The sequence below is a fragment of the Ascidia mentula genome, chromosome 3 (assembly GCF_947561715.1).
Source record: "Ascidia mentula chromosome 3, kaAscMent1.1, whole genome shotgun sequence".
Lineage (NCBI taxonomy): Eukaryota > Metazoa > Chordata > Ascidiacea > Phlebobranchia > Ascidiidae > Ascidia > Ascidia mentula.
Genome location: NC_138568.1, coordinates 1,618,188 through 1,643,716, shown reverse-complemented (window position 1 = coordinate 1,643,716; position 25,529 = coordinate 1,618,188). Strand labels below are relative to the sequence as shown.

General features: G+C 36.5%; 1 protein-coding gene across 10 annotated transcripts in view; it reads left to right on the top strand.

Moving 5' to 3' along the window:
* LOC145894918 (NACHT, LRR and PYD domains-containing protein 4A-like) overlaps nt 1-25,529 on the top strand; it is an 85,138-nt gene that overhangs the window by 1,210 nt on the left and 58,399 nt on the right. For 6 of the 10 annotated variants that reach the window (XM_082983638.1, XM_082983629.1, XM_082983633.1 and 3 more), the window contains exons 2-3: nt 1,533-1,673; nt 1,780-1,893. In XM_082983638.1, the coding sequence (XP_082839764.1) occupies nt 1,617-1,673; nt 1,780-1,893 (171 nt within the window). In that variant the 5' untranslated portion in view covers nt 1,533-1,616. Of the gene's footprint in view, nt 1-1,532; nt 1,674-1,696; nt 1,894-3,959; nt 4,425-4,685; nt 4,997-25,529 lie in introns of those variants that run through there. The other 4 variants (XM_082983634.1, XM_082983639.1, XM_082983632.1 and 1 more) reach the window with 4 other exon arrangements.

Here is a 25,529-nt window from a genome sequence, read left to right as displayed (position 1 = left end):
ATTGGGCGTATAATTTCTGTACTTTAGTCTCAGAACAGGCGCTTGTTTTGTAATTGTATTTGGTTAGGCTTTAACTTTTGGCAACAACACAGCGCGCAATTAACTTTCAAACAAATTGTTCTTGTAACGAACAATACTTGACACAGCAGTGTTGGTCAGATTTTCTTCTAGGTATATGGGTCACCCACTCACTTTTATTTCGATCTGAATTTTTCTGCCACCATCAAGCTTTCGCTTCGCAGGTTAAAGTTCTGTTTACTTCATCACCAAACAGTTCGTTGTTCGGAATGGAAAAGTTTGCTTTTACTGGTGAATGATCCTTCAGGCGGTTGTTTTGTAGGTAGAAAACTCTCTTGCTCTTCAGCTTCCTTCTGTATAACTAAGTTTTTGTTGCGCATTATGAAGATCTCTCTTTGTTTCATATCTTTCCAGTTTGTGGATGATGGATCTAGCATGAAAAAGGGCCGCAATGTAATTGATTTTTATTCTCTTTTGTTAAGTTTTTTGCCCTGCTTTCACTTTATCTTTGTACAATAGAGGCGTTTGGCGTTTGTCCAATAGAATACTACAGGTCCAATATTCTAGGGTTTGACATGCACATTTGATTTTTGCTTATCACCCAATCAGGGTCTTTGTATGAGATAATCGCTCATTCTTGCTTTGAATTTATTTTGTTCCTATTTATTGTAAATTTCGGAGGAATAGCAAGCATTTATTTTCACATATCCTATATAATACACACGTACGTGAGCTAAACAAAACCCACAGTTGTAAAGTAACGAAAACCTTATTTTTAATTGTGGACTTCATAATGTCTCATAACCGTTTCTGTAGCTTACTTCGGATTATGGGTTTGGTGTTTTAGTATTCTGTGGTTGAAAACCGCTATTTTTGTGAAAAATGTTGTTAAATATCCTGATATTCGTTTTGGCCACTTCCCTAAATATCAGTTTTTTCAAAGTTCTTTTAAAATATTGGATGTCGTCCAAGTGCGTTTCATTGCACAAATGTTGACTGTCAGTTTTATTATGCGTGCAAGTATGTTGCATGAGCTATGAATTTTTTTATAGTTGTGTCGCAAACACCTTTTGATTAAATTCCAACAACCTAAACTACTGTATAAAGGAACAATGGCCTAGTGATAGATAGGAATGACTTTATTATGATGTAAATGTTGCATAACCAAGTTAGTTGTTGTATAAATGGAAGTAGCAAGCCAGCATGTTTTAAACCTTTTTTTTTTCTTGTAACTTATTTGCTGATTACCTTTTGCAAAGATCAGCAAATAGTGGGATGTAATAAGGTATTGTTAGACCGGCTATATTTGATGGTGAAAATGCAATGTCAAAATTTTGTCCTTGATTTGTTAGTTTAGGTGGAAGTAGAATTGTTATATTTCTTTTCCTACCTGTTATAAAGTACTGCTTTATATTATATAATATATACTACTTTTTATAGTGCAATTTATTGGAATGTATGGGGATATTTTTTTGTACATTTTTGATGCAAGAGACAAACATTCTGTTTTGCAGGAGACTAATTTTTGTCACACATTAAAGAGAAATAGAGTTGCATTTGATCAAAGCTGTTCTAAATTGCCATCAAAAGCAACTAGAATGGACCAGAATTATGATGGTGACAGTTCTAAAGAGTTCCAGAACCAAACAAGTCCGGTATGTCTAGATTACTTCTTAAAAATAATTTTTAAATTTTATGTTTAAAATATCTTTTATAACCATTCAAACTTATACTTAAACTAATTTTTGTCATACATTAAAGAGAAAAAGAGTTGCAGTTGATCAAAACTGTTCTGAGTTGCCATCAAAAGCAACTAGAATGGACCAGAATTATGATGGTGACAGTTCTAAAATGTTCCAGAACCAAACAATTCCGGTATGTCCAGATTACTTCTTGAAAATAGTTTTAAAATTTTTTGTTTAAAAGATCTTTTATAACCATTTAAATTTATATTTAGAGTGAGTTTTGGGTAAAATTGAATATTAATGCTTGTGGCATTCTTTACCAAACGATATTTTTCATTGTAATTGGGTAGCTCGGTGGGTTATTTTGGTTTTTGCTGGTTAAACCACATACATCACTCCCACGCTGAATCACAATTATGACACAAGGTGAACCTTTATGTTCAGGTTTTGACATTTTTGCAGCAGTTTTACTGGCAGACAGACAGTACTAATGTGCATAAATACCTACTAATGTATAAACAAACCAATAACTAGCTTGTCTGTGTCTACCATCTAACCAGTCAGCATTTTTGAATGGAATATGTGTGGTCTTGGTGATCGTTAATGCTATGACTTAACGCCAAAATATCCTGTCTCAATAAGCGTTTTATTATTGCTACACAATCATAAGCCATTTACTGTTGCTGTTGTTCAAGAATATTTGTGTGCGTGGAAGATTGGTTTCGGCCAAATTTCAACAAATTGTTTGACTGAAGTTGAAGATTCATGAAATTGTTGATTTTAACCTAAAAAACTTGACAATCTGAAGCTTCTACATATCAGTGCTTCAAAACACTACTAACCTTATAAAAAAAGGCCTGAACTGGCCAAATGTATAGAATTATTGATGATATCCGAACAAGCATGTGTTTTACCAGCATGGCAAAAATAGTCGCTACATGAAGAATAATATGTTTTGTTGATGTGTGTGGTAACATGAATAATTAAGAATTATCATTTGTTTGAAATCCAAATATATTCATGCCATGTGTGTTAAGTGTGCCGTCACCAATGGCCTGGTCACCCAGCATTATGCGAGCAAGTATGTTGCTTAGGCTGCGATTGTTTTGATACAGTTGGATTACAAACACATTTTGGTAAACTTTCAACATTCTAAATTACCCATACCCTAGTTAAAGGCCGTATCTCACAATTAAATCTTGAAAATTGAGCTTTAGAGGTCATTCACTTTTATGCACCTGGTGACAGTTTCTCTTGTTTGCCAAAAACAATTTCCAGGTCTGATGACTCACGAAGGGGGACTACTATTGCTTAACAGAAAAAAAATGATTGCAGCTGCATTAAGACAGCACATGGGGAGGTTTTACAAAGACTTACCGCCAAACTGCCAGTCCAACGGGAGGGTACAAACAGCCCTTGGGGGGCCCATAAACAGTTACGAGACATCTAATTCTGAATGCATTGTGTAGAGGAGGGTTAGTGACTTTACTTTGTTGCAAATGAAGGGTACTTTCTGTGATTCATTTTTTTACAAAACAAACCTACACTTTTTTTTGCTTTTTTAGCCGATATAATAAAGTAATTACATGTTAAATGTATGTATTAATTGTAATTTCAAACAACACAAGACTTGCGCTTTTGGGTTATAGTAACCCTTAGACTACAAATTATATGGTGTTAAACGATCAGTATTTCTTTCCAAGCAAAATGTCTTTTTAGTTACATTTTTCACGTAGGTGATGTTAAAACAATGGCAAAAGCAAATACACCTGTTATGGTAGTGTTTGTAGAAGTATGGTATCATTCTAGTCTAGATGATGTGGAAAAACACCAAAAACTTAACCGCTATATCACCCAACTATCATTATACGATCTAATAAATATTTGCTCTTAATTCAGGTTCACACAGATATGAAAATTAAGCCAACATTCGGTTTGGCACCTGACTAATTTATAATATATTAAGTAACTAGTTGAGGCACAACTCACAATAAATCAAGAATATAATTAGCAACAAACAACCTATCATTGTGCCAGCCAGCCATTATTATTTTGTGCTGGAGGATCCTAAAAGGAATAATCTTGCTTTGTTTTGACATTAATGCTTCTGCAGCTATCCTGTAAATCCAAGTTTATTGCCTGACCGGGGGCGAATACTGAAAACAAGTTGATATTCGACCAGAATTTAAGCACCCAGATCTGGTGCAGCACATAACTGGTAAAAACATAATAATGTTTGTTTTTCTATTGCTTTAGGATTGCTTACCTCATGATCTCGGACAAACAAACAATCCTCAGTCAACACAACCAGGTCAAGGATTTCCACAGGCGACCAATGTACCAGCTTTCAACCAAACTCAATACTTTCCACACCCACAAATTCCCCAGCAACCCAACCAGGATGTAACCTCTCATCATCTTAGTGCACCATCAGTATCTCAACTTTATGCAATACCTCAAAGCCATCCATCAGAATTAGGAAATTGCCACCCTCATAACACTCCACAACCCTCACAACCTTACCCTAATCCTGCAGGATATACTCCTTACCAACATTATCGTGGATGGCATTTACCAGCACAGGGGAATTCCCATCCTGAACAACCTTATAATCCCCAGTCAACACAACCAGGTCAAGGAATCCCACAGACAACCAATGTACCAGCTTTTAACCAAACCCAAAGTTTTCCACAACCACAAATACCTCAGCAACCCAATCAGGTAAACTCTTGTACAATCTTACTTTCTTTAATAAAGGAGTATTTTTATCGTATGAGTGGTTGTGACACATATGGGGGTTGGGGTTGTTAGCTATTATCTGGAGGTCATAAGCCAATGGCATTAAAACAGTTATTGCAAAGGTTACTTTTAAAATGACTTTTAAATATAACATCATGATAACGCAACATAGTCCTATTGTATTTCAGCAATTTGATGTTGACTGATAAAAACATAATACTCTTTGTTTTTCTATCATTATAGGATTCCTTACCTTATGATGTTGGACAAACAAACATTCCTCAGTCAACACAACCGGATCAAGGAATCCCACAGGCAACCAATGTATCACAACCTTACCCCAATCCCACAGGATATTCACCTTACCAACATTATGGTGGAGGATGGCATCCACCAGCATGGGGAAATTCCCATCAAGGTATTCTGCACCCAAGGGCAATGATTCCTGTTCGAAGTGCACAACCAACTTTGCATAACTATGAACAAGGAATTGAACCTCAAATGATCACTCGTAACCAGCAAGTGTCTTCACAGCTTGCACCCACCCTTCCAACGTTTGTAGAAACACATCTTCATTGTGCTTTTTTTATTTAAAACACTATTTACAGGCAAAACTTTGAAGAAATGACTGAAAAGAAAAACCTACTCAAGGAGCTCTGCAATAAACTACTACAGAAAGCTGAAGTTCCGGGAAAAAAACTTTTGCAAATTTGCTCAGGGTTGTGTGAAGTTGATGATCCAACATTTTACACAGAATGTCTGTCTTTGTTGCCAGACACATTAGTGTTATCTGGAAATATATCTTCAACTGATGCTCGCAGTATTGGTTCTGTTTTGGGTAAATCAGAAAAATTGTACAACATAAAAGTGTCAAAAGGTTGCAAGTTTTATCGTGGAAGTTTGGAAGTTTTGTTTGATCAAATTTCTCAACAAATACAGGTGTGGCAAAATTTTGGTGCAATAAAATTTTTGTTAGGTTTTGGACATTTTGAATAAACTCTGTGTTAACATTGACAGGACTTCACATTTAGCCATAAAGTAACCAATCAAGTTATAAAGGATTTGGCACAAAAATGCTCATCAATTAAGGGTCAGTTAATAATTGATACTCAAGAGAATGGTTTCTTGGACACCAACCAATCTAAAAACTTCTTCAAACACTTTGCTGATAATTTTAAGCCAGCTGGGCAGACAAAAGTAAGTGACCTTCCTTTTTTTATCATATTTTTTTATCGTAATTATAAATATCATCGTAATTAATAGACACATGTACGTTTGAAGTAATACATACATATTTTTTTTATGTATAAAAAAAGTATCATTATAATATATATAACCAACCTTGAGTATTATATTTTGTTATTGAAACAAACTTGTAACTGTTTGGAAAAAAACTTGTCAGAGGTCAATGTGTAATGACCCACAACTCAATTTACTCTTCATCACCCAAAACACATCTAGAAACAAAAGCCAAATAAACTTGATAAAACCAATTTTATAAAATAACTCGCCCTGGTGTGCAGCGATATTGCAATGAAATATTTTCTATCAATAATATTTTTTATTTTGCAAAATATATATATATATATATATATATATGCACAGCAAGAGTCGGCTGCTTTATTAATCATTGTAAAAACTTAAGTGCTGGACTTGCATATCCACATAAGATTACCATTACTCACTGACTCACACTCTTAATGTTTTGTATTGTTTGTTTGGCTTTGTTGTTTCAGATACCATCTTTATGGCTTAAAGGATTTGAATTTGATGAAACAAATAAAAGTGAACTTGCATCATGTTTAAATGTCACAGAAGCATTGTGTTTATCTGGTTGCTCTGTTTCCAGTGCTGCATTTGCATTTATCATATGTGCTATAACAAACCTTGATCACCCAGTAAGTTTTTATACACAAGCTATCTGTATACAAGTTTTGTAATAACACTGATGTTATGCTACCTTAATAGGTGACAATGAGTTTTTAATTTTTTTTTTTAATTTTTAAAATTTAATTTTAAGACACCTGGCACACACAGTATTATATACCTTGCATCATTGTTGCCAAAAATTTATGTTAAAAATTCAAATTCATGTGTTGTATAGCTCACCAATTGGTATGTAATCTCTGTTGCGAAGGACTAACAGCGCTCAGGTTTCACTTACCTTTCCCAGTATAACTTTACTATAGAAGTTATTCATCCCTCTAAACCCATTAGTAGAACAGGGAATTTTAAAACACTTAAAAAAGACTATGTTGAATATATTTCAGTTGTTTTCTTTGGATATCAGCGAAGTTTACATTCCAAGCTCAATTTTACAAATAATCTCCCTCAATTCAACAAGAATGAATATCAACAAGCTGATTGTAACAAAGTTCAAAATATCAAAAAATGGGATTAAAGCTTTCGGAAAAGTTGACTTGTTTGAGAACAAACCCCAAGTAATTATTTTGTGCAAATGTGTTATATTTAATTGGTTCATGTGGTTTATTTCTATGCTAGCTTAAGCAAAGATACGTAAATTTTGAATTTAAACCCATTAAACCTTGCTTTCCAATGATGTTGTTGCATGTTAGTTTGGTATGATATATATTAATTAGATTTTTGAGGCAAAGTTGCTCATCACAAAATATAAAAAGTGGGTTCATGCAGGAAACAGTTTCTTTTATAGATTAAAGTGGAACAGGAGAAGATTCATGAAATGCTACTTAATCAGATGTTTGAGGTTTGCAAAAACAAGATATAAGCAATAAACCCTTCTAAGTTTACTTTTGTCCAGGTGGAATCCACACCAGATAAGATAGTGCTTAATAGTGATGAAGAAGCATGTGTTTTTTCTTGTGGTTTGCATTTAATTCCCTCAACACTGGAAGTTACTTTTGAGAACATTAGTAACTTTGCAATTCTCGAAGTTGCTAGGTCTTTGAAAAGCAAGGTGTGGGCTGTAAGATTTTTTATTTGTATCTACTTTATTGTTTGATCAACAAAATTAATTATCCAATTAAATTGACTATATACTATCTTACACTAAATCATATTTCCCTGAAAATGTTAGTGTTAACAAACTAATAGATAACATGGTAATGTTTCATGCAATGGCATGATTGGCAGGATCACCCCACTCCTTACTTGGCAATAACATCTATCATATGGAAGTTTTTAGGTTTAGAGGCTTAGCAGCCCAGACATAGCAGCCTAGCTGGATCAGCCACTTCAAATAACAAGTCCTTACAAGTCTAAGCGGGATTTGCTTGGGTCGCGAAGCCTGTAAACCTAACAAAAGAATAGATAAAAGTATTTTCAAAACCTGGTTTATAAAATAGATTGTTAACCTTTTTTTACGAAGAGAACTTAATGTGATGTTTGTTACAGTTGAAATCGGTGAAACTTATTGGGTGCAAGGTAGATGATGAATGTGCATTTAAAGTAGCACAAATGACAGAGCATTTGGACTTATCCGGCTACAACATATCTGATAGTACATTTAAAACCATCACTGACAACATATCAAAATTAAAGAATCCTGTAAGTTTTAATCACATTGTTGATTTGCAGTTGTGCTGAAATAGTGTCAAAGAAGACTGAACCTCTATGTACCAAAAAGGCAGAAGCAATCTGATGACTAATGATGTTCAACTTCTTACAGATAAAATCATTGGATTTAAGTAAAACTGTGATTTTTAAATCTATGTTGCCCTTGCTCCTAAATGAAACGTTTCTTCGCAATGTGGATGAGTTGTTTGTGTCCAAGTTCAAAATAACTGAAAATGGTATCAAAAATGTTGGAAAATATAATTTCATCCCATGCATTTCAAAGGTACCAGGTTTGCATCTACAATTATCAAAAACAAATTGTAAAAACGGTATTGACAACATTCCAGCATATCTTGTAATAAATCAAACTTTATTTTTTTGTTATTTTAGAATCAAACAAATTCAGAGGAGCTGATGCAAATTTACATTAAATCAGTGTTTGAGGTTTGTGGCATTACTGTGTTGGATTTAACTATATAATTTTTATTAATTCATTTTATGTTCATATGCTAAAAACTGTGGAAGCATTAAATTTTTAAATAAATTGAACTACGTAAAAAAACAATGCAATACCTACATATAGTGCTATTTGAGACTGATGTTCAACGAGTTGTTGTTTAAATAGGGGGACCACATACATATGAAAGACTGTGTTTGTATAGATTTGAAAGTAAACCTATGTATGAATAGGCTCTTATGTAAAATGTGTTTGTTTGTGTTGACAATTACATCCACCATTACTTTCATTTGCGGTAGTAAAATAAAGTAGCTTTCAATGATGCATCGAAAATATAGTCGAAGCTTCTTAAGCCTAATGCTGTTAATTAATATTCTACATCACAATAAGCGAATCAGTAATCATCATTAGTAAAATGATCAAATAGGATGACTACTTTTTATGTGGGATGCTTGATCTGACGCAAACGTTTAGCGTGTTAAGAATGAATGTTCTATATATGTAATCCACTTGGCGATTCAACTGCAAATACATCATTTAAACTCAAACAAGGACTGCAACCTGTACTTCTGTAAGCAAGATATACAAGTGCCTTATTTACATTTAAAAAATATTTATGCTAAAAATGAAAAGGCTGTTTTTATCTACCCAGGGCCAGGACAACATTCCACACAAGCTGACAGTGTATGGTGATAAAGAAGCTTGTGCTTTGTCATGTGTCATGCATTTATTTCCACCTACACTGGAACTAACCATGACAGAAGTCAGCACATTTGCAATCAAAGAAGTTACCAGCGCAATAAAGCAGAAGGTATTTTCACTCCAGTTTTTTGCTACTTACAGCAGTGGGTTTACATTAATTGACAATCGCTGTCTTGGTCGGGGAACACAATCTGTTTGCAGCATTGTGGGCCGTTACACAGCGCAATTTTCGTGAGTGGTGATGAGTTACAACTCACTTGGTATTTTTGCAAAATAGTAACTTGGTGCAACATGATGTCTTTTCAGTAGGTCAGAAAAATATTAAACACCATGAAGTTGTGCAACAATTTTAAAGCAGTTAACCTTCATGCTAAACACTTTTCGCTAATGCAGCCACTTCAAAACGATAGATTCACACAGTTAAACACGGAAAACTATACGGCGTGCATAATCTTTCAAATTTAGGTTGGTTTCCGCGCATTGAGCTTTTTGTGGGTCTCGTGGCATTGCAAACATATAACTGCGACCCAAGTCACAAACGTGTTACTAAGTTGGATCTATGTGTAATTCGGGTTCTTTCCCTAACTGACTGAGCTACTGGAGCTCAACGATTAAATTCACCAAGTGATTGTTCCGCCTCTGTGACGACATAATTGATAACAATGATATTGTTGACATAAAAACTTCCAGTAATTTTTAATTTCTTTCAGATGAAGTCGTTGAAATTTAATGAGAACACAGTTGATGATGAAAGTGCATCTGCTATTGCTTCATGTATTCAGTGGATTGATAATCTGTCTCTGGAGTTTTGTGGGATGACAAGTGTTGGAATCTGTAAGATTGCAAATTCCATATCAAAACTCAAGAAACCAGTAAGTTGTTTGTTAGACCAGTGGTTTCCAAACTTTTTTGAGCCACTGCACACTTGGATGATCTGGATTCGTTTGCAACACCTAATTTTATTATGTTTAATAAAAAGTTGAATTAAAACAACAATACTGGTTTCACTACCTTGGTTTGAATTCTGTCATCATTTGGGCTGAATCAAAAAATGTTTTGTCGTCAAACGCGTTCCGAACCAATGATTACCGTTTCACGATAACCTGTAACACGAACATTCAAACTTCTTGTGGGTTGATATTACAGCAGGTTATATGATATTGATGGGAACTTTGTTAGTAGTAATTTCAAACAAATTACAATGTTAAATTTTAAGTCCTAAGTATGCCATCAGAATGACTTCAAACATCGGCCTTTTCACTCTGTTTGCTTTGTCTGGGATCTCTACCGATTTTAATTACTGAGCGGAAAGTGGTTTGGCACTTGATTGAAAGTGAAGTCGCCCCCAAAGCAAAAAGCTTGAAAAGGCTTGTGTTTGAAGTCACTCTGATTTACTGTTGAATACTGTGGACTTCAACATCGGTTTATTTGTGTGTCATAAGATAACGTTTTTGAACCAATTTTTTATCCATATAATGTAACCTGTTATACTGTAAACCCAGAAGAAGTTTGAATGTTCGTGTTAAACGATCGTGTGAAATTGTAATCATTAACGCGGAACGCTTACGGCGACAAAATTTGTTTGATTCAGCCAGCATGACATAGTATTTGAATGTATGTTTTTTTTAACACAAACAGTGTATTTACTTCTAATTGACACCTTGTGTAGTAATGTTTTGATTCCAGCATACATGGGCGTATCTAGGTATAGGGGAGTGGGATCCAGTATAAGTCCGAACTTATATATTACTTTGCTTTGCAAACTCCTTGATTACATGTACAGCAACAGAAATGAATATTCAAGCGGAAACAAAACAACCGCAAAACATGCGTTTTGGTGTTCGGTACCACAGTTACACAATACGCCTTTTCTGCAAAAGTTGGGCCGACGCAGACAAAAACCCGAAATCTATTCCCATAGTTCAGATGTATGGTGATTTTAATGCCATTATTTTCCATGCGATCACGACATAATCGCCTCAGTAATCATTGTTGTACACCAAATTTTAAGTGGATTTAATTTTTCAGCTGTATCAACAATGTTTGAAAAGTCAATAGGGTTGCATCGGGCAACTGTAAATGTAAAATATTTTGTTTATAGTTTTATCGACTACGTAAATGCGTATTTATTCATATCGTTGTTTGGTTCCAAATATTTCCAAGGCCTCACTTTCAAGGTAGGAACCATTGTAATTGGCTAATGTGGTTATTTGCATAGGGCTTGTAAATTCTGAACCGTATACCTGTCCTTTGCTAAGAAAATACTTCAGCGAATCACATACCGCTTAATCGCACTATGTTGCACGTACCACCGCAAAACATGCGTTTCAGTTTTCGGCAACGTAACGCAGTTACACAATCCATATTTTATTGAAAAAATAGCGCAGGGGCAGGCATTGATACTTTGTGAAGCTCGATCACAAGTAACAGTAACACATCAGATCAACATAGGAAAATTCCTAAAACTATGGCGCACGTACCACCGCAAAACATGCGTTTAAGTTTCTAATGTGGTTGATTGCATAGGGCTTGTAAATTCTAAAGCGTAGCCTATCCTTTGCTAAGAAAATACTTCAGCGAATCACATATCGCTTAATCGCACTATGGTGCACGTACCACCGCAAAACATGCGTTTCAGTTTTCGGCAACGTAACGTAGTTACACAATCCGTGTTATGTTGAAAAAATAGCGCAGACACAGGCATTGATACTTTGTAAAGCTCGATCACAAGTAACAGTAATACAAAAGATCAACATAGGAAAATTCCTCATACGTATTTATTAACTCCCCTTTAAAACTTGAAGGTCCGATCTGAAATCTTCAATAAGTTTGTTTATATCTTGTAATAAGCCATTTGATTTTATTGGGTCTCATAGTATTGCAGGCATATAACTGCGACCAAAGTCACAAACGTGTTACTAAGTTGGAGCCATGTGTAATTCGGATTCTTTCTCTAACTGACTGAGCTACTGGAGCTCAACGATTAAATTCACCCAAGTGATTGTTCTGCCTCTGTGACGTCATAATTGATAACAATGATATTGTTGACATAAAAACTGATTCCAGTAATTTTTAATTTCTTTCAGATGACGTCGTTGAATCTTGGTCTGAACACAGTTGATGATGAAAGTGCATCTGCTATTGCTTCATGTCTTCAGTGGATTGAGAATCTGTCTCTGCAGCGTTGTAAGATGACAAGTGGTGTAATCTGTAAGATTGCAAATTCCATATCACAACTTAAGAAACCAGTAAGTTGTATGTTAGACCAGTGGTTTCCAAACTTTTTTGAGCCACTGCACACTTGGATGATCTGGATTCGTTTGCAACACCTAATTTTATTATGTTTAATAAAAAGTTGAATTAAAACAACAATACTGGTTTCACTACCTTGGTTTGAATTCTGTCATCATTTGGGCTGAATCAAAAAATGTTTTGTCGTCAAACGCGTTCCGAACCAATGATTACCGTTTCACGATAACCTGTAACACGAACATTCAAACTTCTTGTGGGTTGATATTACAACAAGTTACATCATATTAATGGGAACTTTGTTAGTAGTGATTTCAAACAAATTACAATGTTAAATTTTAAGTCCTAAGTATGCCATCAGAATGACTTCAAACATCGGCCTTTTCACTCTGTTTGCTTTGTCTGGGATCTCTACTGATTTTAATTACTGAGCGGAAATTGGTTTGGCACTTGATTGAAAGTGACGTCGCCCCCAAAGCAAAAAGCTTGAAAAGGCTTGTGTTTGAAGTCACTCTGATTTACTGTTGAATACTGTGGACTTCAACATCGGTTTATTTGTGTGTCATAAGATAACGTTTTTGAACAAATTTTTTATCCATATAATGTAACCTGTTATACTGTAAACCCAGAAGAAGTTTGAATGTTTGTGTTAAACGATCGTGTGAAATGGTACTCATTGACGCGGAACGCTTACGGCGACAAAATTTGTTTGATTCAGCCAGCATGACATAGTATTTGAATGTATGTTTTTTTTAACACAAACAGTGTATTTGCTTCTAATTGACACCTTGTGTAGTAATGTTTTGATTCCAGCATACATGGGCGTATCTAGGTATAGGGACGTGGGATCCAGTATAAGTCCGAACTTATATATTACTTTGCTTTGCAAACTTCAGGATTACATGTACAGCAACAGAAATGAATATTCAAGCGGAAACAAAACAACCGCAAAACATGCGTTTTGGTGTTCGGTACCACAGTTACACAATACGCCTTTTCTGCAAAAGTTGGGCCGACGCAGACAAAAACCCGAAATCTATTCCCATAGTTCAGATGTATGGTGATTTTAATGCCATTATTTTCCATGCGATCACGACATAATCGCCTCAGTAATCATTGTTGTACACCAAATTTTAAGTGGATTTAATTTTTCAGCTGTATCAACAATGTTTGAAAAGTCAATAGGGTTGCATCGGGCAACTGTAAATGTAAAATATTTTGTTTGTAGTTTTATCGACTACGTAAATGCGTATTTATTCATATCGTTATTTGGTTCCAAATATTTCCAAGGCCTCACTTTCAAGGTACGAACCATTGTAATTGGCTAATGTGGTTATTTGCATAGGGCTTGTAAATTCTGAACCGTATACCTGTCCTTTGCTAAGAAAATACTTCAGCGAATCACATACCGCTTAATCGCACTATGTTGCACGTACCACCGCAAAACATGCGTTTCAGTTTTCGGCAACGTAACGCAGTTACACAATCCATATTTTATTGAAAAAATAGCGCAGGGGCAGGCATTGATACTTTGTGAAGCTCGATCACAAGTAACAGTAACACATCAGATCAACATAGGAAAATTCCTAAAACTATGGCGCACGTACCACCGCAAAACATGCGTTTAAGTTTCTAATGTGGTTGATTGCATAGGGCTTGTAAATTCTAAAGCGTAGCCTATCCTTTGCTAAGAAAATACTTCAGCGAATCACATATCGCTTAATCGCACTATGGTGCACGTACCACCGCAAAACATGCGTTTCAGTTTTCGGCAACGTAACGTAGTTACACAATCCGTGTTATGTTGAAAAAATAGCGCAGACGCAGGCATTGATACTTTGTAAAGCTCGACCACAAGTAACAGTAATACAAAAGATCAACATAGGAAAATTCCTCATACGTATTTATTAACTCCCCTTTAAAACTTGAAGGTCCGATCTGAAATCTTCAATAAGTTTGTTTATTTCTTGTAATAAGCCATTTGATTTTATTGGGTCTCGTAGTATTGCAGGCATATAACTGCGACCAAAGTCACAAACGTGTTACTAAGTTGGAGCCATGTGTAATTCGGATTCTTTCTCTAACTGACTGAGCTACTGGAGCTCAACGATTAAATTCACCCAAGTGATTGTTCTGCCTCTGTGACGTCATAATTGACAACAATGATATTGTTGACATAAAAATGATTCCAGCAATTTTTAATTTGTTTCAGATGACGTCGTTGAAACTTGATAGGAACAAAGTTGATGATGAAAGTGCATCTGCTATTGCTTCATGTATTCATTGGATTGAGAATCTGTCTCTGAGGGATTGTAAGATGACAAGTGGTGGAATCTGTAAGATTGCAAATTCCATATCACAACTTAAGAAACCAGTAAGTTGTATGTTAGATCCGTGGTTTCCAAACTTCTTAGGGCAGTGTTTCCCAACCGGTGGTACGCGACGGCATTCCAGGTGATACGCGAGCACCTTTCCGTAATTAGCGGATATATTTCGAATTGAAAAATCGCAAGTGATCCCGAAATGTTCGTTACTTCATCCCCTAGGTTACTTTGCAACACTCAACTAGGTGGTACGCGTCGAAATTGTTTTACCTCCAAGTTGTACGCAACCACAAAAAGGTTGGGAATCACTGTCGTAGGGTCATGACGCACTTGGATGATTTGGAATCGTTGGCTAAACCTAATTTTATTATGTTTAGGACGAAGATTTGTTAAAACAAAAATACTGGCTACACTACTTTGGTATGAAATCTGTCATCATTTTGGTCGAATCTAAAAGTGTTTTGTCGACAGAAGCGTTCCGCACTAATGATTACAATTTTAAATGACCTTTCACACGAACATTCAAACTACTTCTGGGTTTATATAATAACAGGTTACAAAATATTGATAAAAACTTTGTTAGTAGTGTAAGCAAATAAAACTATGCCGCACGCACCACCCCAAAATATGCGTTTCAGGCTTCGTTGACGTAACACAGTTGCACAAAACGTCTTTTATTAAAAATAGTGAAGGCAAACGATTAAAGTATAACAAAATCACAAAACAAGAAAATTCCTACACAATGTTTGTACACTCCCCTTTATTAAACCCTAGAAGGGCCAATTCAAAATCTTCAATAAGTTTGTTTATTCCTTGTAAAAAGCCATTTGATTTTATTGGGTCTCGTGGCATTGCAAGCATATAACTGCGATCAAAGTCACAAACGTGTTACTAAGTTGGAGCCATGTGTAATTCGGGTTCTTTCTTTAACTGACTGAGCTATCGGAGCTCAACGAATAAATTCACCAAGTGATTGTTCTGCCTCTGTGACGTCATAATTGATAACAATGATATTGTTGACATAAAAACTGATTCCAGTAATTTTCCATTTGTTTCAGATGACGTCGTTGAAACTTGATGGGAACACAGTTGATGATGAAAGTGCATCTGCTATTGCTTCATGTATTCAGTTTATTGAGAATCTGTCTCTGTGGGATTGTGAGATGACAAGTGGTGGAATCTGCATGATTGCAAATTCCATATCACAACTTGAGAAACCAGTAAGTTGTATGTTAGACCAGTGGTTTCCAAACTTCTTAGGTCAGTGTTTCCCAACCGGTGGTACGCGACGGCATTCCAGGTGATACGCGAGAACCTTTCCGTAATTAGCGGATTTAGTTCGAATTAAAAAACTGTAAGTGGTCCCGAAATGTTCGTTACTTCATCCCCTAGGTTACTTTGTAACACTCAACTAGGTTGTACGCGTCGAAATTGTTTTACCTCCAAGTTGTACACAACCACAAAAAGATTGGGAATCACTGTCTTAGGGTCATGACACACTTGATTGATTTTGAATCTTTCGCCAAACCTAACTTTATTTTGTTTAAGATAAAGTTTTATTGAAACAAAAATACTGGTTACACTACTTTGGTTTGAAATCTGTCATCATTTTGGTCGAATCTAAAAATGTTTTGTCGACAAAAGCGTTCCGCACTAATGATTACCATTTCACATGACCTTTCTGCACGAACATTTAAATTTCTTCTGGGTTTATATTATAACAGGTTACATAATATTGATAAAAATTTGTTAGTAGTGTAAGCAATTAAAACTATGGCTCACGAACCACCGCAAAATATGCGTTTCAGTTTTCGTTGACGTAACACAGTTGCATAAAACGTCTTTTATTGAAAAAATAGTGAAGGCAAACGATTAAGGCTTCACAAAATCGTAAAATAGGAAAATTCCTACGCAATGTTTGTACACTCCCCTTCATAAACCCCAGAAGGTCCGATCTAAAATCTTCAATAAATTTGTTTATTCCTTGTAATAAGCCATTTGAATTTATTGGGTCACGTGGCACTGCAGGGCATATAACTGCGACCAAAGTCACAAACGTGTTACTAAGTTGGAACCATGTGTAATGCGGGTTCTTTCTGTAACTGACTGAGCTACCGGAGCTCAAAGATTAAATTCACCAAGTGATTGTTCTGCCTCTGTGACGACATAATTGATAACAATGATATTGTTGACACAAAAACTGATTCCAGTAATTTTTCATTTGTTTCAGATGACGTCGTTGAATCTTCGTGGGAACGAAGTTGATGATGAAAGTGCATCTGCTATTGCTTCATGTATTCAGTGGATTGAGGATCTGTCTCTGTGGGATTGTAAGATGACAAGTGGTGGAATCTGTAATATTGCAAATTCCGTATCAAAACTCAAGAAACCAGTAAGTTGTATGTTAGATCAGTGGTTTCCAAACTTCTTGGGTCACGAAACACTTGGATAATCTGGAATCGTTCACCACACATAACTTTATTCTGTTTAAAAAAACAAAAGTCGAAGTAAGACAAAAGTACTGGTTGCACTACCTTGGTTTGAATTTCAATCGTCATTCTGGCAGAATCAAAAAATGTTTTACAGTCCAAACCATTCCGCACCAATGCTTACCATTTCACGATAAATTGTAATACGATCATTCGAACTTCGTCTGGGTTGGTATTACAACAGGTTACATCGTATTATTGGAAAATTTGTTAGCAGTATTTTCTCACAAATTACAATGTTGAATTGAAAGTGCGAAGTATTTCATCAGAACTTCAAACACCGGCCTTTTCACGCTGTTTGCTTTTTCTGAAATATCTACCGATTTTAATTACTCTTGCGCTAATCAGCACCAAATTCTTTAAAAAAAAGAAATTTTATTTTAAATCTGTTGAGCGGAAAGTGGTTTGGCACTTGATTGAAAGTGACGTCGCCTCCAATGCAAAAAGCGTGACAAGGTCTCTGTTTGAAGATGCGTTTCAGTTTTCGGTAGCGTAACGCGGTTACAATAGGGCAGACGGAGACATTGGTAGTTTGTAAAGCTCGATCACAAGTAACAGTAATACTAAGGCTCAACATACGAATACGAATATTCTTTGAACATATTTGTACACTCCCCTCAATAAAAAAACCTGAAAGGGCGAATTCAGTTGGAGCCATGTGTAATTCGGGATGACACCTTCCATATTGCATCATATAATACCAACACGCATAGTCGTATACAGAGAGAGCGGTACAAGAGGCCCACGCTACCAAGCAATTTCTATTAGCTGGGAAACTCATATGAAAAAAAATCATTCTTTGAAAAAAAATCAAAAAATCACCTTCTGTATGACAAAGTGCGTGAGTGTAAACAACGCGAGAAAGCGCGAAAAACATAATAAATTGGGGGTTGGAAGTAGCAAGCCGAAAATGCGCTACAACGTACAACCACACATCTCCACAAGCACACTGGACAATCAGAGTCAAGCCTATGACGTTCCAGATTTTTTTCTCTTTTTAGTGCTCGTGCACGAAACTAACAAATGTGTATCGCAGAAGCTGCAACACTTTCATTGTCGTAATTTAAAACAAACCAGAATGTAAACAAATGGCTTAAATGAAAAACATTATAATCTGCGATGCCTTGGAAGTTCACTAGGTGCCGATAAACTGAAGGAAAAAATGTCTGCTTTTTAACATTCAGTGCCATTTCAGGTGCATTTATTCAATAAACATCCGTTTGAAATAATCTTTATTTTATCCAAAACTGTCGTTTCTCCAAATTTTACCTGTTGGTCACGTTGCGTTTGTGTTTCATTTACGTTGTTTTTCGGGCGCGGCCAGTCTCGCCAATGTATACGCCGTCGCAGTCAGCACAGGGTATGCGGTCACACCTCCAGCATCGAACGCATCTCATGTACGATCTTTGAGATGTGAAACCAAAGCAGGCTGTCTGATAGGCGGGCGTTCAACACCTGAAGGCCTTGCAAAATATATAACAACACAACCCCACCCTTCGCCACCTTTAGGCGAGGAATCTTGGTTTCGCCACTAAGTGGAACGAGGGTGGCCATTTGCTAAAAGCACTTTGCACATTACCAACCTCCTGTTTTTGAGCCTCTTCCTCTGAAACTAAGGTTTCCGCTCACAATGCACGCACTACAGCACGCTTGTGGGCAATGGGGTTTGCGAACCCAAACGAGAGATACCTGTCGGAATGAGTCAGTTACCAGTATGCGTTGGTGCGGAAGGGCCCCGGTTCTCGCTTTAAATGGAAACATCAAAAAATGATATCACCCCGACGTATTCACGTTCCATTGTGAACTCGATACTCGTTTCAATAGAATTCAGGTGTTCAAGCAGAGATTCCACGTCCACTCGACTTCATATTTAATCATTATCTTCCAAAGTAAGAGCAAGAAAACTATGGTGCACGTGCCAACGCAAAACACACTTTTCAGCGTTTTGGTAAGATAACGCAATCACACAAACAAGCAATTGTAAAACTCTTTTTTTCTGAAAAAAATATCTACAAGCAATGAGGCAATAATGATCAGTGAGTTCCAGACAGTAGTGCACACAAAATGGAATAATCTATGTCTGGCTAGTTAATCCATAGCTGCACTGATGAGACCCAATAGGTCGATGTTTTTAATATTTTACCAGCAATTATATTTGTTCTAAACATTTAATGTCACATTTTTCTGAACTAATTTCCTAATTCAAGCTTTTATTTCCAGATAAGGAAGTTGGTTATTGGAGGGAATGACATACGTGGCGATGTGGCAGAAACCTTACTCAAGTGTGTTCACAATATACAAGATGAACTTGAAGTCAGACGACAGATAGATAATGACTTCGAAGAGAGATTTCAGAACCTGCCAGACCCTGTAAGCATGAAAACTATTTGTTCCACGTACAAACTCTCATTGCTATTTGATACTCACACGATAATAATATGTTAACCTCATGGGTTGTCTTGTATTAAGGCTTGTGTCATGTGCAAGCCTCTGGTTGCCACCACTGGGTTAATATAAACAAAGTCAACATCACCCAATACCTACCATGTATTTTCAGTTTATGTGACTTAAGATTTAAAATAAAATCACACAAACAAACTCGACTGAATAGAAGTATTTTATTATGTTTGAGAGGATGTTGCGTTTATGGAAATAAGTACACGTCACAAAATATTTGTTTTATGAAATAATTTTAAATCACAACAAAACTTTCATCAACACTACTGTTATTATAGTTAAACGATGTATGAAATAACCAATCCGTTGCATTGTAGAAGCCAAAGTTGACAATTTGGGATCTCTCACTCCCACTCTCCACTTCAATCCATCCCTTTTATTTGGGTTTACCAAATGCAAGTAAATATGATTGATCGATTGGAATTATTTTGTGGAGATCAACTCCCTCCTAAACCAGTAAGAAGTTCCTAATGTCGTTTCATCGATAAAACGTGAAGTTTGAATATTTCCACTTCGATTATTGGTTGTGAACCATCGGCTTTAAAACCCGGAAAAATCTCTTGCTCCACCTATTGACGCATGTTCGGCAGATGTTTAACCACAAGGTGGTGCATCAGAGTCAGTCTCGTTTGTATGTTTCGGAAACCATTGTTTGGTTAAGGGCCACGTCCGACGATTTATTTCAAAAATCTCAATTGACTTATAGTACTTTAAATGATAGTTTTGCCGTAGTTTTCTGTGCTTGCAATATTATAGTCGGTTGTTCCTTCAGTACAACTTTGTTATCACTAACAATACGACGTAAGATATGGGTGTTTGCAAATTTACATTTATCAAAAGTCATGTACGGCATTTGGAGTTCACAAAAATTTAGAAATCTCAGTAACAGCGTTTATTTTGACCTCGAGTACAAAAACTTTCCAACGCAGTTACTTGAACTGTGACCGTTGATAATTTCCCGCAACTCTGTATCAAGGTTAGTGCGGAAGTAACGATTATCGTTTCATGTCAGTAAAGTTGGTAACGAAACTTTTGATGCTCAAACTTCACAAAATACCACATAAATATTATGAAACCTTGCTGTTATCGGGTGACTTTTAAATACTGGAAAGAAGGCCTGAGATTTACAACCAGGCGACAAAACTCATTCAAAATTCAATTAACTTATATTATCGGTATCGTAATATTGTGGCCATTCCACACTAAAGTTCAGTGTTTCTCGTCGATATCTTGCTAAGATAGAAATGCGCTAAGCTCTGTTGAACGACAAGTAACAATTATTACTTCAGGCTGTTTGCTGCCAGAATCAACACGGATTTCTGTCACTTCTCACCAATAAACCTTTCCACTTCATGTCACGAAGACGAAACATTCCCAAATGCTCTGTAAATATTCTTCACATGTTTCTGTGCTTTATCCAACTTCTGTGTGTTATTTGTATTTACAATGTACGTATCAATACCGTTTGTCTCCATAACTCTCATTTTTACTTCTTTGCCAAACTTATAAATGCGTCTCTATGTATCTGGTTTCCTTGAAATTGTCGCCAAGTTTTACTGTTTGTGTTGCTTACAATCAAGGACGTCTTTGAAACACGAATATTTTTGTCTCCTGCTCTGAGTTTCGTCTTTACTTCTCTCTTGTGTAAATCCGTCAGCAGAGGTTTATCGTACAAAGTTATCCGCCTTCCTAACAATTTTGAACGACAGATTTTGTGACAATACTTTTACTTCCGCACTAAACATTACTTTCAACATTTACGTGCGACTTATATTAATTTTTGACTGATTACAATCGAGTATTTCCACATTACATTGTTTTCTGATACATTATGTCGTGAATTCTGGCAACCCTTTGTTGGTTTTTGAACGAAGATTTTTTTATGTTCGTAACTTATATGTTTGATAACGAGAACAACCGATCTTCCACCAACTACGGTTCGGTTTCATCGGCGCAAGTTTTTTTTTTGTTTACTTCAAACAAATCTGTATCTATCTATGGGTTTAATGAAGTTATAACGGGTGGAAGTGGAAGGTTTATGTTGTAAATATTTGAACATTAAATGTTGTTTTTTGTGCAATCGCTATTGTGAATCATTGCTGCTGGATGTCGCCACCCAGCGTTTAACCGATGCTGTCAATTGCTTATGTGGAATCCCCGACATATGTTGTACTTCTTGTTTTGTTTCAATACAAAGTGCTTACGGTTGGGAAGTGATATTTGTAAAGGCATCTGTTAAGTTGTATTGAAAGGTGGGTTACATTGTGCAGCTAGCACCGGGATACGACCGACATTCATTAGGTTTGTTTTTCAATGTTTAAGTGTTGATTTGCCCGATGTCACCCAATACATTTTTCTTTTAACCCTTTTTACCACAGCGATATTCGGAACCAGGTTATCCTGGATTTCTGCTTGATAAACGTGGATGACGTCACCCAACATTATTCTTACCCGATGTATTGTTTAGCACGACGTCTAGTGTAAGTTTGTGGAAATATATTTTGCCGCTAAATGTCGCTTTATCGACTGTTACTGAAACAAAACTGATCTGTGAGTTTCAAATAGTTTCGATGTTGAATATTTCTGCTTAAATTTCGTCACCAATTCGAGTTTTCGTTGCAATTAAGCTTCAAGAATTATGCTGGTTTAATGCATTTTGTTGAGGAATAATGTTTGGTTGCACATGATAGAAAATGCATTATCTGGGGCCAATTCATGTAAACCGACAACATAGTACGTATTAGTTAGAAACACATGTTTCTTATTACTCCAAGTATAAAAATCTGTGACATGAAGCAACTCGTCCAGATGCGGACAACTTGGACAATTCATATCGCTCCACCCATTGCAGCATGAAGTCATCCACTTTTCACTTTTGTTACGCCATGTAATCCACATTCACTTTTGTTACGCCGTGTGAGAGAACAGGTAACTTTGATGGCGTCAGTGTCTAGTGTTTCCAGCATCAATCAAGGTTCCAGCTTCCAGCGTGGAGAGGCAACTTTGTGTGCGTTGTTTTCCACTCTAGGACAGATTGTAGTTTTGCAGTTGCTTTGTATAAATGTTTGGTTGATGTTTTGTGCGTTTTGTTGAGGAATTCTGCTTGTTTGTCAAGGTTAAGTGAAGAATATTTGACAGTTACGTGCTTTGATTGGAACGGGTTTTAGGAAAATTAGTCTGGAGAAAAATTGTGCACAAAAACATTGTTTAGTAATTGATTTGGTTGATGACATCACAAAATACTGCATAGTTTGTTGTTAGCTGTATCTTATCGTTTCGCTCCATGACTGTTTCGCTGTCGATCGCCTTTGGCGTGAAATATGAACGCTCGCCATAGAGTTTCGGCTTGAGAATTCTTTCACGTATGTTGGCAGTAGCCTCAGATATAAGAGTTATTACGTTCTAGAAGTTGCTTTGCATTGTGTAAATGGAAGTTGACGTTGTGTAAGAGATAACCCGCCTACTCCTTCCTAGGATTCCCTTTTATCGAATTCAAGTAAATATGATGGATCGTTTGGAATTATTTCGTGGAGATCAACTTCCTCCTAAACTGGTAAGAAGTTTTCCTCCCAAAAATGGCAACACGTAAAATTTAAGAAAAACGAATTTGCGTTGCAGTAATTCAATACACAACAAATATCGCTAGTGGGCATGGTGCCAAAAAATATTCAGCCACAAGGTGGTACTAAAGAGTCCGATCCGGGTCTACAAAATTTTGACATAATGTTCCTCTGTTTGAAGGCAGAAACAAGCTTGCGTCTGCATGATCATAATTTTGTCAACGTCATCAGCAACGATATAGTTCACTGATCACACTCAGTTCGGTTCAGGTCGGCTCCAGGAACATAACAATGTGACATTTTTGTGCTAATTAGTATTGGTAATAAATTTATTGCAACATCAACTCTACAGTAGGTGTGTGTTGGGTTTACTTGTAGCGTGAAGGCGTGTAGAGTTCTATTACATAATATAGGTGTAATAAAACGTTACCAAGAGCCGTGATATATTTTGCGGAAAGTGCATGCTGAAGCTTCAATGGTTTTTTTCTTCATGAAAACCTTAATAGTTCCTAAGGACCTGTGCAGTGGGGCGATCCTGTCAATCATGCCTTTGTATGAAACATTACCACTTCCTAAGGTTATTTATTACAACAGTATCGCCAAGGATAGGGGGTGACATGTTCCAGTGTCTCTGGTACTTTCCGGGAATAAAACTAGGAACAATTGGAGTTGTATACAAATACGGCCTTTGGTTGAGTGTGTTGTGTGTACTTTGTAGCGTGAAAGTGGTAATAGATTAAAAACTTCCTTATAGTTGTAGTCGCTAGGTGTGTTGAAAGAATTAAAGGTGGGTGTGAAACTTAAAACTTGTGGTGAAATTTTGAGTTCCCCTCGTGCTTTCCGCCGCCTTCGGAATCTTCTTCGATCGACGGAAGAAAATTGTTGAGAACTACTTTTATGGTGGCAGAAAGAAGTCACCAAAGTCCAGATATAAAATTTGATATTTCTCTGAAGTCCACAGTAAAGAAGTAGTTTTACCAACAGGTACCGGTCGACTTTTCCATCGCCGTTACCTTCATATCTGCAATCATCGTCTTCGCTTTGCCACCGGAGACCAACCTGTTCGGAATGGTGACGATTTGGTATTCCTTCAACTATGGTTGCACCGACATTGGTTGCTCACGTCTTCTACATTCCTTTGATTCACCGCCTTCGACTCAACACCATATATCAGGTTTACTTTGCTTATTTGAATCCTGAGTTAAAAGAAACTTGTCAGGTGGTTCCCCAACCTTATCGTGTGTGACGCAGTTAGAAAGGGTTGACGTTTGCGTTTCGGACCTAATGTTTTTTTACATTTAAGAGATAAACATGGCAGTTTGATTTTGATTTGGATTCAAGGTTTCGAACAACCTTCTGGACGCGTATGGATGGATTACGCATCTCACAAACCAAAGCAGCGTGTTTAATTCAGTCAGTTTGGTAACGATACTTGACTTGGAAGTCTATCAAAGACACAAGAATGTAACTCTCCGTTAACGAAACGAATGGTTGTGTATTTTTGGCCTGCATTGGTTTCCAAAACATGAGTGAAAATAAGAATATGGGGTTTTAATTCAATCATTGGTGTTAATAATTGCTTGAGGCATAACTGAAGCTTACCCTTGTTAGAGAGTTAATACCAGTAATGGGATTTATAGTAACTAGTGACCCGTCTACAACCATACAAAACCAAAAAGTCGTTTTGCAGTGCTGTCCGTACTGCTCTTTTCCCGAATATGATCATTACGCTGATAGCTATGTGCAGGGGATGTGTAGCGTATACGCCTACTTCAAACGTTGCGATCCGATAAAATCACTAAAGATTGATAAATTTGACCAAAGAATAACGATTTTGTTACATTTGCAACGCTAACGATGGTATCGTCTTGATGACAGCGTGCTTCAAGTTCGCATACCATCGGTTTCATCACATTCTCAATCATAGAAGCGTTGAAAGGTTGAAGAATCGGAATGTTTTCATCTTGTTTTGAATGATGTAAAAAATATTTTCTATTATTCATCACTTCATTGCACGGCGCCTTGGTTGAACAAGTTGTCTCTCTGGTTTGCACTCGGAAGTCTGATCAACGTAGAAGATCCCGACTCCAAGCGTCTGCTTCCCACTTATACTGATAACTGCACATTTCCAGAGTCACCGGATGCAATGTAACGTACACCAACATTTCGACCAATAGTTACATGGAGTCTCTACTTGGGTAACACCACAATCCCCACCACCACTACCACATCCGTTTAAGTGTAAGTTGTAATTAGGGCAGGCAATTGGATGATCGGTCGATTCTCGCTCAGGATTACCTGGTTTTATATCGAAG